Source organism: Bombus vosnesenskii, unplaced genomic scaffold, assembly GCF_011952255.1.
Source record: "Bombus vosnesenskii isolate JDL3184/JDL3185 unplaced genomic scaffold, Bvos_JDL3184-5_v1.1 scf7180000013285, whole genome shotgun sequence".
In the NCBI taxonomy this organism is placed as follows: Eukaryota; Metazoa; Arthropoda; class Insecta; order Hymenoptera; family Apidae; genus Bombus; species Bombus vosnesenskii.
This window is the reverse complement of record NW_022882938.1, coordinates 202,366-221,396: the sequence shown is the minus strand read 5'-3', so window position 1 is coordinate 221,396 and position 19,031 is coordinate 202,366. Positions and strand designations below refer to the sequence as shown.

At 39.7% G+C, this 19,031-nt stretch overlaps 2 protein-coding genes across 3 annotated transcripts in view; one reads left to right on the top strand and one right to left on the bottom strand.

Moving 5' to 3' along the window:
- Window positions 1-19,031, top strand: part of LOC117232273 (follistatin-related protein 5-like) — a 47,033-nt gene that overhangs the window by 16,829 nt on the left and 11,173 nt on the right. Inside the window, exon 2 of the mRNA XM_033491561.1 lies at window positions 16,100-16,186. Coding sequence (XP_033347452.1) covers window positions 16,100-16,186 — 87 coding nt within the window. The remainder of the gene's footprint in view (window positions 1-16,099; window positions 16,187-19,031) is intronic.
- Window positions 1,754-5,980, bottom strand: LOC117232276. Of its 2 annotated transcripts, XM_033491568.1 has the most exons (4): window positions 5,527-5,980; window positions 3,955-4,355; window positions 2,692-3,404; window positions 1,754-2,475 (listed from the first exon to the last, which is right to left on the bottom strand). In XM_033491568.1, exons 1-3 carry the CDS (start codon window positions 5,587-5,589, stop codon window positions 2,828-2,830), a joined length of 1,041 nt encoding a protein of 346 aa, XP_033347459.1. In that variant the 5' UTR covers window positions 5,590-5,980; the 3' UTR covers window positions 1,754-2,475; window positions 2,692-2,827. The 2 variants fall into 2 exon arrangements, with proteins under 2 accessions (XP_033347459.1, XP_033347458.1); XM_033491567.1 differs by lacking the exon at window positions 5,527-5,980 and having other exon boundaries at window positions 3,955-4,817.

Genomic DNA, 19,031 nt, shown 5'->3' with positions numbered 1-19,031 from the left:
ATTTGACAAGCTAACATCTTTCATTCAAAAGCTGGTGGAATTTTGATTTTGGAAATTCGTTTGGAGAATTCTGTTAATATATATATATAGGGGAAATCTAATTTTATAGAAGAACACACGTATGGATAGAACATCCTCGTTTTCTTTCTTTTTAAAGGGATATATTTGCGAAATCGTGTTTTGGTGTCTAGAAGCGTTTCACGGTAATCGACCTAATATGTTACCGTTGAATTCTCCCCAGAACTGGGTTCTATTGGACTTTGGAGTTTTCCAGATCGATCCATCTTGCATCTGCTTTTACTTCGCGATAAATTGAAGGTGAATGTACGAGAAAATCGGGCAAATTCGAAAATCCGGGTAAAATCCACTCTTGGAGGGAATTCAAGAGTAACGTATCACGTCGAGCGTGGTGAACACCGAATGTACAGAGCTTTTGCTGAAACGTGTTTCCTTTTTTTCTCAGCATTTGTTTCACGGGTATCAATACCGCTATAAGGACAACGTATAAAGAAATAAATATTTGTATCCCGCTATATTCATACATTATCGAAACTTTCACGAAATATACCTAGTCTTATACGTTTCGACCCTTGTACTTTATTTAACTTTCAACTATGAATCAATATTTTACTTTCTAAATTCGCGTTTCTTATAAAATTCTAAATCGACCAATCAGGAAAATGTCGATTCATCATTGAATAATTCATCATTTCTTGTTGAATGAAATGCAATACTCGAGATTGTTACGGCAAATATAGTAGTTGTCTTAGACTTCGATGTTTGATAATTCTGGGTATTTGTTTAAGAATTACACAATCTCTGCGATATTCCGAGCTTCCGTCCTAGGAAGATTCTCCAATACACTTAACCTTGCATTAGAGATCGTGGAATTATGCTTTCGAATTGAAGTCTAGCATAGTCAAGGAATATTGCGCTACACATAGAAATTCGTTAGTGCCGTGTAATAGCCATTCAGTGGCATGCATACAAGGTGCCAGTCACTTTTATTCCGGTGATTTATTGCGATCGCATTTTGAGGGACCCGTGAACGTAAAAATGCACACTTTCACTCGCCGGCTGTTTTTTATCGCGTTCGAGCATATTCCGAGATCATTTTGATCTTGTATTACTATGCCATGGGCGCATGCTCTTTCAGTAAAAGATCATCGTTCTTCCGACTCCAGATGAGTGACAAAGGATTTTTAATTTTACAGTATCACAAACCCCATATTTAGGATATAACGTTAAAAAATATTTCAAAATTGCATAAATCGTCAGTGTCTGAAAGTCGATTAAGTTGATAACGTATGTTGGGGGATTTTGTTCATTTCAACCAAGTTACAGGAGCTCGTATTTGCGTGGAATTGTAAAACACTCCATACGTACGTTTAAATTAAGCGTGACAACAAATAGTGCACTCAGTGAGCTAAGACTCGTGTAAAACGTGACGAACTCTTTATCGAGAAACGTGGGATATTCTAAGGAATTTTTCAGATACAATCACGCGCATCGCTGCACACAATTGCGGCACGTAGGAAAGAAAGCGAGGTTACGAAACACAAATATATCGTACAATTAATTTTGAATGTGGCAACTTTGAAATTGTTCGGTTTTTACTTTTCGTACAGTCATTAAGGTTTCCAGGCTCCCTTTTACATAAAAAAAGTGCGTCGTCATTAGCCTCGTAAACTTTCACCGCAACTAAAACCGCTTACTCGTCATATGACAGCTAATGAATACTACTCGTAAAATAAAATTGTACGCCCACTCGTTTATTTCTTAGACAGCAATCACGTATTTCGATTTAACGTTTGACAAATATCACCGTGCAATTTCAACGGATTGATAATATGTGCACATATATATCAAAAGATGCGAAAACGTTGAAAAAGTGCTTCCTACGTATCGAGTCCTCTTAGAAATTGTCCAAATAGAGCAGTGGTTTCCCAACAAAAATTTACGAACCGATGAAAAGAAGCGTTCGCTCTATTTTCACAAACCCGTTCCTGGATTCCGCGTGCCTCACGATCGAAGATTTTTCGCCCTCTCCAGATTCGAATCTTTGCATAATGCCACCGATGATAAAATACTCCCCTGCCTGCAAATCGAAATCCCGGCGTGGCCGTATACGTACGTAGGTATATATACACGTACATGTACGCGGCGATCTTCTTCGCTAGTATAGGAGAAAGGGTGTCTGTAATCAAAATGCAAAACTCTTCGGCTTTCAATTGCATGGAATATCGGAATATCCGGGGCGCGAAGTGGATATCGAGTTACCCCGAACACGGTGAAAAACTGCACGTCCCGGTGCATGAAATTCCTCAGAAGACGGCTTGGTTCGCTTTGCAATTTACAATCGCCCGGTCTCGGGACCAGATTATCCTACGTTCCATGCACATCGATGATACACAAAGGGAGAAACGTACGCGGATGAAGAGAATTCTTTCTTGCTTCCCATCCTTGCGTCTATTCCTGTGAACGGAATAAGTAATTCGAGAAAGTCGAGGAAAATACACCCTCGACCCTCGACCCTCGACCAAGTCACCCAACGATTCGGCTGCACTCGTACAAACCGCTCCCCCAAACCTCGTCTGGCCCATAAAATTTCACCCGACAATTTGGGAAATCGTCCAATCGCGAGGGATGAATGAATCATAAAACACGATAGGACACGGTCCCTGTGATTACCTCGGGAAAGATTTGGTTGGAACAATGGTAAAACTTGAAGCTCATCTCGCGGACGTAACGTCTCTGGATCTTCCAGGACGACTTCACGATTCTGGCTTCCTATGCAAATTCTCTGTGACTCGTAGACGGCGTTCGTTCATGGTAGACAGTAAACGGTTGTCTGCTGACAGGGAGTGGAACAAACGGAGGGCATAGTGTAAACGCAGACAGGTGGACACATCGTGGGGCAGATACACGGTGACGGTGACGGTGGGCAAACTCTCTTCGTTTCCGCGGGCGGCATTACATCTGGACGATTTTTTCTCATCTCTTTCATCAAGGCCAATAGTTTCTGTACATGAGCCATTCTGAGCATTAAATCGAATTCGTCGCGTTTGCGTTTTCTCGCCTTTTTCGTCTGCGTCGCCACTCCCACTAATTTGTCCACGAGATCTTTGCATCGACAGATCAAATTGTCAGGATGAAGGGGCGGGATGATCGTCAAGCTGCCCCAACAAAAGGATTCCAGATCCATAGTATTTAATTCCCGGAATTGATATTGGTAATGGTCGTCAGTTTCCTCGCGTGCGTAGAATGCTCTTTGTATGCTCGTAGGGGAGTGTACTTCGGTTATGATGCATTTGCCCAAGTAACTGATGCGTATGTAGAGCTCGATGGTGGCGTCGGTTGCTTGTAAATCCTCATCCAGCAGAACGAACGTGCCGCGTGTCGACCTGGACGATTAACATAATTTTGTTCTGTCTTTACTTTTTTCTTAATTCAACCGCGCAGAAAAGCGGATTCACAAGCACCTGTCAGGCGTCTGAGCCGTATCAACAAGCATTTCTGCATACTTAGAGAACGACGAAACATTAGGTATCTCTTAATTCGTGTCTCGTTAATTCGTGTATTATACTCGAGAAGAAATTGTGGCGCAGGAAATTTCACTAAAACCAGTTTAACGTTTACACCACCTGTACGTTTATCTTAGCGAGTAAAACGTTTCGAACTAATCCGAACGAGATAACAAGATTAACAAAGACCAAACAGACACGCGAGATTACTATCTCCTTTTTTCAGAAGGGGAAGAAACATTTTGCCCGATACGATTCAAACGGTTTTCGATACAAACAAACCGGCTGCTGTTCAAACTAATTCAGTACTACTTGGTATAGCAGTTTTTTAAATTACATTAGCCCGGCCGACGTAACATTTGCCGTCCGGTAATTCGTTTTGCCGGCGAATTTGCATAAACGCCAGGTTCGCGTATTTAAATGCATTTACCTTGATATAGGTTCTCGCTCCAGTGCGGCAGAAAAATAACCCTCCAGCTCCTTCCGTTCGCAGAGGTCCTTGATAATACCGTTAAACAGATCGTCCATCCTGACGAGGGCGAATCCGAAATTCCGTCGTGGCTCCAGCTCGAAATACTTGGACACTCCTTTGTACACATACAACTGCAGATCTACTCCGGACATTTTCTCCTCGAACATAGTTTCCGGTACGGAGAACAGCACGGATCTGCCGCCATAAAATTGTTCGTTCTCGTAATTAGAGCCACGATACGAACGATAGTCTCGTCGATTCGGCGACAACGTTGTCCATTCGTCATCCAGCATTCGAAACATTATGACGGTCCTCTTCATAAGCGCAGAGTCGAACACGTCGGACCATGGCATGTACAGCTGTTCAATCGTGTCAATATAACGGAATTTAGTGGACGCCGTGCCAAAAATATAGGTTACGTGGATTGGTTTCATCGAGTAATTTTTACATCGGTGGAGATACGTTGTTTTATTGTAAATATGTCATGTTGGTGAAATATTTATTTGTTGAAAGGTTTTTGCAGCTTTTTTTTACGAGTGACTTCGCGCAGTGAAGCACACATCTTGGTCATTCCATGCTCTAAAAATACAGATTTTAAAAGAGGAAGAGGAAACGGTGGTATGATACTTTTTAATACTATATAACGTATCCTTACGCTCTTACGTGACTGCTAGCCCATATACTCGCCATTACGTGACCGGCACAGAACGTGTTAGATTTAAAAATTTCAGAAAGATTGCGATGTCGGCTAACCTTATGTACAAGAAGCTAAGCAACCACATTTATATGCGGGTATAGAATTTTACTATAAAAGCTCTTACATCTTCGATCATCCAAATCGTTAAAATCGTATTTTTAGTCGTTATTATGTAAAAGCTTGCAATTTTGCAAAAAAAAAAGAATATGAAAAAAGATGTGGTAATACGTATCAATCAATAAGTTACTTCCCCACTCTCTAACTCGTGTTCTAAAAGAGACATATAATTGCCACTAAGTGGTAGATGCAACACCGTTGTCGATGTATAGTAAGCGACAACTCGATTGTATCAATCAATCTGATATTACCTTGTGTTAAACATAGAATGTCATCTAACAAACTCGTCCAAGTTCGAGATACCTGCCGTTATACCATCCTCGGACAAAATTCTGTTACGTAAAAATGGGGACAATAGGAATATTTCCTTTACAATCCACGCCTATCGCTATGACTTTTATGTTCGAGTGAAAAAACATATAGATGGGAATCGTCACAACACGGATGACGAAGTAGAGGATGCAACATCACAATCTTCTTGAGATATGGGACACAAATTCTTTGGAAACGTAATTTATGAGTTAATTTCTCGTTACGAAAGGCGTTTTCGACTCAACTATGGCCAGAAGTAATAACTGAACATAAATGTACGTTAACAATGAGAAATATTTTTTCTATTCGTTCGTATCTTTCTTAAAGGGGCGGAGTAACTTACCGATTGACTACGTAGCTACATAAACGTCGCGATGATATACAACTTATCTATAATTACTCACATTTTTCACAGCTACCTCCAACAGCATAATTCGCGAGTTGTGCATTACGATCAGGGACGACATGGTATAATGTATTATACGTGTTGCCCGTTTTACGCTTCCTTCAACGAGTTCGCGTGAACTTCTCTCGGGGAGTTTGATTTATCGTCGATAAAGCGTCAAGAGCGTAGGGAAGATTTTAAAATTTTTGCTTGTTACAAACTATTTCTTTATGTGCTTCGCGGAGTTTGAGGTTGGAGCGTGTCGCGCTTTCCAATTCTGCGACATCGCTACCCTCCTCCTCCTTCGCCGTTTCCACCGAGATATTGGTGCTTCTTTCGAGAAATAAATTCCATCCAGTAGCGACTGTCCGCTAACTTCATTTCCCTGTTCTCCCAGAACAATATACCGAACAAAGTTCCGCTGCAATCTAGTCTAATCGCGTTCGGATACACATAAATGGTTAACAGACAGCTTCAAGGAACTTTTATCCGACATGGGATCCGACGAGATATCGACCGAAGGATAAATGGATTTTGCCAAAGGATCCGATCGGGAGACTTTGAAATTCACTTCATCGATCTTTTAATCTCTGCTATCTGCTTTTTCGTCTTTATTCTTCGTTCCATTCGTTTCTCCCCTGCTTGCGTTAGATTAAACGAACGTAAATTTATGGTATTATCGATAATGTCTGGATGGAAACAACGGCTCCATGTCGATCTCTCGCTGACCGTACCGCTTTTTGTGCCCGTTGCATCCGTGAGTTGTTTGCAGCACACTAAAAGTACTCGAGAAACAAACCCCGGTCTCTGGTTCGGTAGGTGGGAACGCCATTAAAAATATTTGGTCGAAGAATACGGAACATCAGGGCGTGGCGTGGCAGAAAATAAAACAACGGGAACAACAATGGGGGGAAAAAAGAGCACGAGGTAGAAGGAGGGGGCACCGCTCGAGGGCGGAGAAATCGTATTAACGACGGAAATAGATAGCGAACAGCCGAGGTAAAAATCGGCGAAACACGAGCAATTTATAGATACAGCGAATGCGCGAAAACACGGACGTAATTTATTGGCCATGCCGGGAACGATCTTACCCTAAGAGTAATATCGTAAATCGCGCATCAGTTCAGTCGTTCAGACTACATTCGACGTGGAGAAAAAAATGTCGTAATCGCGCCCTTCCAACGAAGAAAGTCTAGTAAGCCGAAACGCAATAAGCGTGGCGGCACGACGCGGATGAATATGACGTAACACGCGTGAAAAGAAAAAGCTAAATGTCATTTAGCGCATCCTTTTTACCGTTAATCCGTCCGCGATGCAACGAGGCGCATCGCAGAGAAAAATTTCACAGCGTTTCGTAACATTTTCGCATCGGCTTTTCAAAGAACTGTTTATTACTATGACACAAAAGAGGAGAAATTAACAATTGTTAGAATATTAACGCTATTCTTGCGCAAAAATAAGAATGGCGTGCCGCGTGTGTCTTCTTTTTCCTTTAAAAAAACATTTCCTCTTTTGCTTGACTTTATCCCATCGTAGTTACGTTTTTACGTTTCATTCAAAATATCCACTCGCCCTTTTCCGATAAAAATGATGCACGCCGATAAGGAATTCAACCGGCACCCTTCATCTGATCGATTAAATAGATCCGCTAATACCCGGAAAAAAGCGAGAAGTTCGACTTGTGAGTGACGCTATCTGACGCTTTTAATCGAGCTACCATAAATCGCTCTTTCAGCGGGCCGCCGTTTTCGCGATCGCTAATGGTGGCCGACGATAGGTCGAGGAGCGAAATATAAATTGCTGACACGGTTAATTCAGCCTTGACGCGGCGATTGCGAAATAAAACGCGTTCCCTCGGTCTGATTGAATTTGAATTGAATAGGAGCGCCCTGATTACGTAAATTCAAGGTGCTCGGTACTCGGAGATAAGACCTATTTAACGTTGATTCTTTGAGAACTTGAACACCCAAAACATGTGAAAGAACGCGATTAAACGACGAATTGAATTAATTACAGAACACGGATCGTCGAATCATCGAACTTTACCTTAGTTTCGACAGCACCGGCGATGAAAGGAACAACCAGCCCGTTGCAAACCTTCCGCGCGACAGTCAAGCTTAACGATTATTCGCGTGCTAATCGTCGCATGTCGACATTTCGGCAGATTGCACCCGCAAATCATACCGTGCAACATCGCGATGCAAGTATGAGGCGGCTGCTGCTGATCATTCGGTCGAACTAGCTACGTCAGTGGGTATTTGGAACGAACGGACACTATTGAAACTGACAAATTGCTCAAATTTCAGTGGCACGGCAAGAAGCTTTCGAGAAGCAATGGACAGGATCATGCGATTAATATATAGAAATATTAATATGTGTAAATTTATATTTCTGATATTTTTTCGGCGCATCGTATATGCACAAGGTGCTTTCGAATTGATATTTTACGAAGCTGATACGTGAAGCAATAAATAAAAGTTATTCCTGAATAAATCGATGCTGGAAATCATTGAGTACATCTAGTTTTTGGTACACATACATGTATTGTGTTTATAACACAGCTGCTCGCACGCAGCTTTGCCTGCACGGTATTTGTTTTTATAGCAATTTATGCTTATTACCCTCTGTTTGATCATCATTTAGGATTTGAATATCGAAAAATGCTTAAACACGGGTTTGTTTATTTTTAATGACAAGTTTATTTCCTGTATAATATATAATCCCAAATCCCCTAGCTATTGGATATACGGTTATTTTTTCAGAAAACAACTTACCTTTTTCATTTCCATAAGGGTTCAACTTCGAAAAACGCTCACATACGTGCTTGTTTATTTTCAATAAGTGATTTGTTTACCGAATCTCAAATCTCCAGCTTCAGTGAACATAGAAGTAAGTTACAGTTATCATTCGAGAAAAGAACATATACCCCTTTTATTATATATGTGCATCATATATGAACAATATATACAATCATACATATCTCTATACAGATTGAATTTCGAAAAATGCTCACACGCGTATTTGCCCATTTTTAGTGAGAAGTTCACATGCTGAACTTTACGTAACCAATTTTAACAACTCGTGGAATATGGCATTCTTTTAAAAAAATTTTATCTCACTTCTATCCCGTTGGGATGAGTATTTCCAAAATTCTTATCACATGCCTACGTCGCATAAGCAGTATACTGCTCAAATTTTACGTTTCTAGATACAACGGTTTTAGCTGGGCGTTGATCAATAAATCAGTCATGTGACATATATTATAATGTGTTTTATACTTTATTCTGGTTAGTGGGTAGTAAAACTGCGTGTCGTAAGAATACTATAACTTTAATAAGAGTAGAAATGAAGCATTAAATAAAGATTTCAACTTGATTCACTATTCAATTCACAAGCGAATTTTGTTTCGATTGAATACTACTAATTGATTTGCTGGAATCATGCAGTGAGAATGCCTCATGCAGAGGCTCCATTGATGCATAGCTCCATTTCAGTTTTGATTCATAAATGCATTTCAAGTGCTTCAATATTGGCACTCTGCGCCTTTTTTTCTTCTCACAAATAAAAAACGTTTCAATGGATATCGACTTTAACTCTTCGCAGTGAAAGAAAACTGTGGACCTGCTGAGCATCTTGACAAAAGATCAATTGTCACGCTGTTTTGAAAAATGGGAAACGCATATACAACGTGAAGATATAGGGATAGAGAGTACTTTGAGAAGAAGCACAAAGACTATTTTTATCACACCAGTCCAATTTAATACTAGAACAACCAGTTTCTATCGTATACTGAAATATATTGCAGATATAATTTAGATAGATATATTACAGATAATTATAGTTGAAATAGTACATTGACTATATATAATCAAATTCTGATCTCAAAATTTTATAGGCATTCATTTTTCCTTTAAATCGTATATGTTATTAATATATGAAAAAGCGTGGCAAACTACCTGTCTAACAAATTTAGTAGTTCTAATATTATATTAACAGCCAAAATAGTATTTATAATATACAATAAAACTTTCTCTTGATATATCTCCACAAAATCCTTCAAAACCCAGTTCTAAATAATCTCCCAATCGAATCAAACGTGCCATTGATTGTTCGAAGTTCGAATACGTTTATTGCTCTCGATTCTATGCGTATGCCGAAGCATTTTCTAGTGAAAGAATGAAATGTCAGAACACTCGTCATCCCGGCCGTCATTTCCGATCGACCGGTGCAACTAGAGCGATTGCAAATTCGACTGGTGCTTGACCTACCTTCGGCAATTAATGCAGTCCAAATATTCGGCAGTCGGTGCTTTCATAGGCTTATGGACTCGTGAATAATGGTAATCGCGGTTGCGTAATGCGATAACAGAGAAATTCCGCCGATGTTTCTTAAACGACGCCAAATTCCAAGCTGCTTCCGGCTTAATGAGCGGCACTCGAGCAACAGCTGCTGCTGCTTCAAAATATTTGCGCTCACGAGTTTCACCGTTGCAGACTGTATCGATATATTCACATAGTCCGACGACGCACTTCAATTATGGTAACTACAAGTTTTGCACGTTCAGACATTCGATGTTTCGTTCAAAATTAATACAATTTAAAAGTGCACCCAAATAGCTAGCATACATGGTACGTAGTATAGCTCTCGTGCACGATAATTACGAGAAATATATCGTAATGTGCTAACACGGAGGCTTAGAAGGATGATAATAGTTTATATGTATATAGCGATGCTCGTTTGACTCTACTTTCAATCGTAGCCCTTTCTAAAATAGTAGGTTAATGAGAAAGTAATGTGAATATAGAAATTACTTAACTTACTAACGTTTCTCTTTATATTTCTTTTATTTAAAGAATTCTTCTATTTAAAGAAAATGTCATATTTTGAGAATAAGGGATTTTTAAACTCAGAAAAGGATCGAGAGTTTTTTAGGTACGGAACACCCTTCTTATAAAACGATTTTATCGTAAAGCGTCACGTATAAACCATTTGAAAATGTTTTTTTTAGTATTATAAAAAATCTACATTATTTTACTTCCAACCAAAACCTAGTATTTCTGAATTTTCAGTTAGAACAAACATCGAACCGTGTTTATTCACAGCATCGATGTAATAAATAAAAAAAGAAGAGTGAAACGCGCTGTCGTAAATAATTGATAAGCAAATATCGAGTAAATCGGTTAAAAAACGCTGGCCAAGTTAATCCCGTAGAACATCGATCGACGGAGTCGCAGGTGTACGAGAGATCGAGCAACAACGGACCAACATCCACAGCCCATGGAATATTTTTTCGGACGCGATTAATAGAAGGACCCGTTGGCCGAGCAGCAATTTAAAACCACAAGAATAAAGCTCAGTTGGCCTCGCTGCTCGTAGGTACAGTCTAGGCAGAAATAAACAGTGCAGCCTACCTTGTGTATTTAAATAACACATAACTGCTTTTTATGTTTGGGTCCCTAGTAAAACGTTAAATTGTTTTGCCAAGTGGAACTTCAATGGAAGAGAATTGTATTTGTTCGTACTCGTTATCGAAGATAAACATACAATGAATCAAATTGAATCTATTGTAACGTTTCCCAACCTTTTTTTAGAGCCCACTTTCCCAGCCATAGAAGAAACATCTTTAGCCCCTTAACGTTCCAATAAATTTGACAAAATCCACTTGAGATATTTTTCTATTAGTGCGCTGAAAATCCTCAATTAAAAATGTTAAACTACGACGAACATCCAGTGAACACTTCACGACCCCCAAGGAATCTATCTTTTCTTTTTAACACTTATCACGACGATATTAAAACGATTGTATTAATAAGCTGCCAGACAACGTATCGTAGGACAATATAGCTGGATTCTTAGGACGATATTGAAGACAGAAACTGAGGCAAAACCCCGCATCGTCCCATTATCTCCACACGCAATAAACCATTCCAGCCAGCTCCTCCGTCTCCGGTCGTCGGGCTTCTCCACCCCTTAGCATTTCCTCTTCTACATTCGTCTCTTGAAAAAATATCAGCCGTTCTCTCGCTACACTCTGGCTTCTACCGTCCACAGTTTCTCTTTCTTCGAATAATTACAGAGCCATGCAATTCGTCTTCCGGTGGCCGAGCTTTTTTAAACGGGACAAAGATACGGGATGTAAATTAGAGACACCGTGAGCTTTCGTGATTAAGCCGCCGCGCCGCGCAAAGATGGAAAAGGATACTTCGATCTACGAAGGCAAAGCAACTCTGTGAAAACGAAGAAGAACGTGAGAACTTCGTTCGAGTACGTATTGGTGACACATTTGAATCCGTTTCTCATTGACGAGGAGATATGCTTCATCGGAAAGAATCCTACAAATGATTATTCGTATTCAATTCATGGTTCATCTTGGCGAACGAATCTAACCTAGTTTCTTCGTTCTCTAATTTAGTAAGGACGAAAAATCAATTATACAGGTTTCGGAATTCATTCCTGGTTTATCGTGCCGTGTTCTCGCGTTGGAATTTCAAACTTCTTGGTATCTGCCTGGTGTGTTTTTATTCGTGCAAACTTCACTTTTCCCTATGGTCTGATGTTATTCCTTTTCCTTTTTAAAGAATTACTGTTACTTTTTAAAGAATTGCGTTACTTTTTTAACGTTTTAACCGTTCTTCGTGTCCTTGCGTTGCTACTTCTTCGTTAATCCAACTTGTTATTATAGTATCTTTTATAATGTCCTTCTTTTTATTGCAAAAATTCCATTTCTTAGTTTTACACTTTTCTATGGTTCTTCTGTTGTTACGATTTTCTTTAGAATTTCAAACCCTTGCTTTTGTAAATGTAGAAGATTCCTTTAAATTACAATTTCATCGATGAAGTGAACTTCAATGAAAATATTTACTGATTGGGGAACTGTAGAAGATGATAGATTATTTTCCATCATTGATCGCAGACGGATACGGTCCATGGAACCAGTTGCAATCAGAAGAGAATCCTTAGAAATGTGGACACAATAGCCAACTATATATGGTGAATGTTGGAATCGATTTTGGAGAAAGTGACTACCTACTGACCAGTAGTGACCACTGATTGACCACAGAATGGATATTGTCCATGGCCAGTAGTTGCGATGAAGGAGTAGTAGTGATAGTACTAGTGGTAGAGGAGGTAGCTCCAGGCACTCATAGAAATTGAAGGCACAGGAATTATTTAGAAGCCCGTGTGAAAAATGTGCTTTTACTCATCCATCCTTCCGTGAACTCCCGACGAGCGACGCTTAACCTGGAATGCACCACCACCCTGCCATCGTCTAATGTTTCACTGTATCTTCGGATTTGAGTCGACTATTCTTTAATGAGGTACACGAGGACATGTACAGCTGTAGAATTATCGATTTCAAATCTTGATTCTCACACATGCAACGATGGTTGCAAATGCTGCATTACTTGCTCTCTTACGTTAAATTAATGTTATCTATTCGTTTGAGTACTCTTACCAAGTTACCACAATCGTAATGAATTCGTTTACATGATAATAGCAAATATGGTGATAAAGGAAATGGAACTTTACAAGCAAATTTTTCAAGCTATATAAGTCATCTGAGTACGGTGTTTGACGTAAGTTGTAAAATTATAAAGGAGAAGTTCATTTGCCAATAGCCAATATCAAGTGAAGCGGTTAAACCTATTACTCTCGATACTAAGGAAACAATAAATTAATAAATATTGTACAAACATTACAATGACCGATAAAGTCACAAATCAAAATTTATATTACGTTGAATCGATAAAAAGACAAAGTTCCTTAGATAATGCTTCAAGACCTTATTTAAAACTACTACATAAAGCACACTTTAGTTGTGGTTTGCTTCTTATCGAGAAAAGTAGGATGCTATATACGACCCTGGGGAACTGTGCCTCAATCGGTATCGCTACTTGCTACTTTAATTCGATCTTGGCCATATCATAAAAGCTAATGTTGGTACATCGATTCATCCTACTAATTTTCTCACCAAAATCATTCCTCATCAAGCGTTCAATTAGGAAATAAAAATACGGTGACGAGGTGAACGGAGGGGGGAGGGAGGTAAAAATCAGTAGCGTAAGCAAGCCTGGAACTTTTTCAATCGCGTTTCAATTTCCCCGCGATAAAACGGAGTTTAAGGATGGAGGGGGTTTATAAAACTCGTCGGAAATCAGAATGCTAAACGGACCGAAAAGGACTTACTTAAGCGATCCGAAAGCGAGGATTCGCCGTGGCTTTAAAGATAAGACCCCGGAACATCGAAACGATCCGACCCTCGTCGTTCCGGCGCGTAACTTTGAAAATCGTCCCGACGTGAAAGAACCGCGACACGGAGTGGGAAACGCGAAAGCAACGCGCGTGCAACTCTCGAAGCCCGCCGGAATCGATCGAGCCCGTTCTTATTCGTTAGAATGGCTTCTGCTCTTACTCGTCTAGAGAAAGTAATAAGAATCTCCGCCGAGGAGGATCGACGCGAGGATTTACAGCGAGCCAATCGTTTGCCCGTATAAACGTTTTTCAAATATACTGCCGAGCGGGGAACGTGCTGGGCCTCCTCTTGGCCAATAACAATATATATTTCCGCCTTTATCAAAGCTATTTGTCTTCGAATTGAAAAGCCGGGAATGAATTCAGAAAGGGCGGAGAACCTATGCCAGGAGCGATCCCGAACGACAACGGAACGATCTCTCTTTTCTGGCCAGCGTCGAGACGCTCGATTTACGACTTCTGGCTGTGAGACGTCGTCGGATTTATCTTCCGCTTCACGCGCGCGGATTAAACAGGCTAAATAAAGCATCCCGTATACCAGGGAATACGGTTAAGGAAAATTCATTTTTCACCTGAAACGTTATATGGCGCGTACGTGAGAAAAATTTAGTATCTAACCGCGAAAGGCTCAATCTTCACATCCTCCAACCACCGAGGATTACAATTCGTCTTGGGGACACATTAGCTCGTGATACATCCGAATAAATAGTTTCTGATCGATTCCGTTAGAATGAAATTTCATTTTAATCATTGGGCTCGAAGCGGTTTTAATTCGTTTTAATCGATAAACGTGATACGTTCGAATGGAACGATGGAACGATTCGAGGAGTTCGCAAAGATAATTGAGTTAAATTATCGAGGTGAAGGGTCGAAGAAGGTAGGTGGAAATGTTAAAATCATTTGCCTATTCTCTATTAAAGGCTGCTAAATATTAAATCTGAAAAATAAGTTAGCGAAAAGAATTGTTCATTTAATACCAACTCGTTTTACTCTGATTTGCGAATTGAAATACTACTCGTGTAAACGATTTCTTGAAACGCTTAAGACGTTCCGTTTAAAGTGAGCGTATCCTTATACGTACCTTTATACGTGTCTTCTATAATTTTATATATGTATTCAATGTTTCCTCAATGATTACACCGTACGATAGTAATAATCCAGCGCAACATATTCCGCTGAAAATGTTCTTGGCGTTTCAACGATGGATCAAGCGTTCGGCGGAGAAAACAGTTTTTGACAAAAAAATCGCATACTCGCCCCGAAGCAGCCTTTTGCTTCGAATGAAGCCGACTAGTTCAAAGCAAAAACAGGTAGCGGCACTTTTAATTAATACACCCGATACTCGGCTGATGTCTTCATTTTCCGTGCGTGATATTTGCCTGGCACATGGTAAGCAGGTCACACGAATGCGAACAGTTCGCGAATCGCCTTTGCGTTAAGTCGATTAGAAACGTGTACGGGTATGTATGTTCTCCTTTGCCATAACCGTGTCACCAGTTTATCGAATATATGCCGCGGTGGCAATTCATCCGCGAACGACTCGTTTCAGTTTCAGCCAATATTTCAACGTCCCTCGTGTAAAGGACACTCTAAAACGTTCCCAGGGTTGCAATAGTCTCGACGCTCGTTCCCGCAATTTATGAAAACGATGTTCAACCGGAAAAAAGATCGGGCAGGAGAGGACGAAGCGAACGATTAAATATCGCACGAACAATTAAGTTTCAGCAAAGGAAATGAAAGGGCGGAAAAGATCTCGGTGGTAGATTGTTGGTTAGCAAGGAAGCGTTTAAATTCTAGGACACGCTTCGCCCCGAGAATCGTAAGGGATTCTAATCAAAGTGGATCTTGTTCGCCAGCTAATTGAAAATCAGCCACCGCAGACTAGATAAACATTTATTACGCAAACCTCTGACCGCCGAATAAATTCAACGAATCCTCGATCGTTACTGCGTTTTACAAACAGACTGACACGCAGAGTTGACCGATGATTTATCGCGGAGATAAAGTGGATTAAATTAATAAACGTAGACTCGAATCTTCCCTTCCCACGGTCAATAAATAATAAACCTTTCACTTCCTAGCTGCAGCTATTAAATCGTATAATACAAATTTGCCAACGAACGAAACGCTCGCGTTTGCTGGTCGTTGCAATATATCGCCACGTAAATGTTGCGATTCTTATATCACTGTATCTACACTTCTATACATAGAGGATCGTGTAAACTAGTTTCACTCGATAAACATTGGAACTATAATTTAGATTGATCGACTTCATCGTTGCAACGAGAATCGTGAAAAAAAGCGACATTTCTATTAACGTATACGCGCGTTTGTTCCAGATGAGACGGAAATTTGAAATCGCAGCCCTTTACTTCCTCCTGCTGTCGATCACCTCCACTTACGTCGTCTCTGTCGCCGGTTACAAGGTGAGTATCGAAGCCTCTGTGTGTTACGTATACATCGTTTAACATAATTATCGTGACCTCGACGTTCTGCACGAAATCGCTTACCCGAGGAAAGAATAGCATGGAAACGACGGAATCACGTAAAATCGTTCCGTTTCACGCTAAGCCGTCAGCCAGGATAGCCTAGCTATTCGTCTGCCACGAAAACGCACAATATTCTACTGAGCAGATTTATGGTTCAACCTCGTGCACCCTTCGAAATTCTTTTTCCCGCATCGTCGCCTTTTTGCTCTTCGTGGTGCACGAAGTTATCGACGTTGAAGGCGAGAGCTGAACGCAGGTAGACAGGACGAAGAAGCAAGAAATTACCAACAGCTCGAATACTCGAAGGAATAAAAAGCGAGTGGGTTTGTTTCGTGAAATTCGACCAACAACGGAATAACGGTGATTCATCGTTTCCTCCGTTTAATCCTACGTTTAGTTGGCCCCTCGCAAAAGAAAAAAATGAATCGAGGAGATCTCTGGAAAATGTGCCCATAAGTTTATGGTAAACATACATACATATATACATTCCGTCCGTTAAAACATTTACTAAAACGAGACATAAGTCTCAAATATTATTAGAAAATTATTAAAACATCTAAGAATTATTATCTCGTTTAAAATCTTACATTAACATAGATAACACGTTATAGAATTTTAAGTATGGTATAAGATCATCAAATACTTGAATTCTTGTTAAATTCTTATTTATTTTGTAAGTATAAAAAGAACAAAGTTAGGAAACTAAAACTAAAATTTCTTATCTTATGCAGCCTCTTTCCACGAATCTCCTCGATTGTTGTAAAGGAAAATATTGATATAAAGTGTATTTAGCTTATACCTCTTACACGTGTCCTTCCGACTGTTCCGACTGTACCGAATGTGGTCAATTACAATGGGATTCTACTGCAGAACTTCCACAAAGGATAGGCAAAGAATCGTCAGGACATTGTCAAAGGTATTCCGCGACCCAATGCACCAGCGTATTTCAACATTATTCACCTGACGACCCACTCTTCGAGCAAGAAATGGCATAACCGGTTCCTTCCAATAGATTCTAGCGTACACTGACCTATTTACAGTAACGGTAATAATCGATCAAACTCAAATATGATTCACTAAAATAGCGTGCATTCTCTATGGCAGCAAGTTATTTGGATAATGACCCGAAAGTCAAAATAAACGCGACATATGAAATGCGTGTTGATATCAATCGTCACTAATTTGAAATTATTTATGCTTATATATATATCAATGGAAACTGTGGTTACATTCATGTAATATATATACTAGGTCATAATAATTTTCGAAAATATACGGTTTTATCGTTGTCGTTTAGATAAATTTAGAAGGAATAAATTTACCTCTCAGAGACGTACAGAATTAACAAGGTACTTTTAGACAATTTTTTAAACATTTTACTTCCACTTAATTTTCACGTTTCCCTAAAGTTAATAAAATACGCTCGTACATAGATGACGTAACGTAAAATTGAATGTTAAAGATATTCGATTATGTAGAATTTAGTATTGCCAAATTACTGAGCTCAATTCAAATCCCACTAAAATGGTGTAATCCAAATGGGATATCATTCAATTCCAATCCTGGGCTGCTTAATATGTAATATCAAAATCCTTCATAAACTATATCAAGACAAATTACCTTAAAATAAGACCACGAATCGAGCAATTTCGAAATTAAAGAATTCATCATGAATTATCTCGGAACGAGAGACGTATACTATGTAGAAACGATATAGCGCGGTCGTAAATTAAAGCTGGGGTTAAATTAGGGAGGATTAAAACGCCTATTGATGTAATCACAGGATGGTACGCGTTTTGTAGATGAAATTTAATTCTTCGTCTGCGAAAGTTATTTGCAAATTAATATTCTACTCTGCTCATATTCCTGTTTTAAACCTATACTGTAATTGTGGTATTAGTAAAAATTAATTTATATTTATTTAAAAAAAAAGCTTTTGCAGAAAATAGAAAGAAACAGCTTCAAGTTGATATTGCACAATTCTGAACGAAACTCAAGATCTTCGCCTCTCCAAAGATATCTCCAATTACATGCTTCGCCACTCGAAACTCTAATCCCCCATAAATTTTGCAACCATGCTATATCATTTTCACAATATCTTAAATCCCTCTAAAATCGTAAAACCGCAAATCGACCTTGGGACCGAAGAATTCCCAGAGAATCTCGAAGTTAAGAAGATGATTACAGACTATCTTAAAGTCCAAAGATCCGTCATGAGATCAAAGTATATCGACTCATCTTACAGTATCCTGAGATGGTTTACCCTCATCTCATGGTCGAAGGCCACGTATTGTTTGGGTTTAGGAACGTTGAATTCGGAATGACCGAAACACAACCCTGGGGGTAGATTAAGATGAGTCTCTCGACCACTAGGTAGTCCATGACAAGTTCTTAACCCTGAGGCAGTCCAAGAAAGGTTCTTTCAACACCGAGATTGTCCTTGGCAGTCCCCTCAAGCCTGAGATACTTTCTGGCAAATCCCTCGACTCTGAATTCGCCATGAAGCCCTCGATCTTAAAGCGATCTGTGGTAGGTCTCTCAACTCTAAATTGATCCAATTTGAATCCTTTGACTTTGAGACAACCTCGGTGTTATCAATTCATATCGCGTTATATTATCAAATCCATGCATTAGAATGACATACGTTGTCCTTCTTTCTTCATCGTCAGAATAGAACAGCGGGATAGCAGAACAGAATTTCTTCGCTACTTTTGATTCCCTGGAGAATCTAGTCCAAGTTATACCATATAGTCCGTTTCTCTCCTTCTATGGGAACCTACGG

What these genes read in the sequence shown, in the direction of transcription:
- LOC117232276 (XM_033491567.1), bottom strand. Translation starts at nt 4,430, where the DNA reads ATGAAACCAATCCACGTAACCTATATTTTTGGCACGGCGTCCACTAAA. An exon ending in GAGCGAGAACCTATATCAAG is followed by an intron (nt 3,405 to 3,954) that starts GTAAATGCATTT and finishes TTAATCGTCCAG; the next exon opens with GTCGACACGCGGCACGTTCG.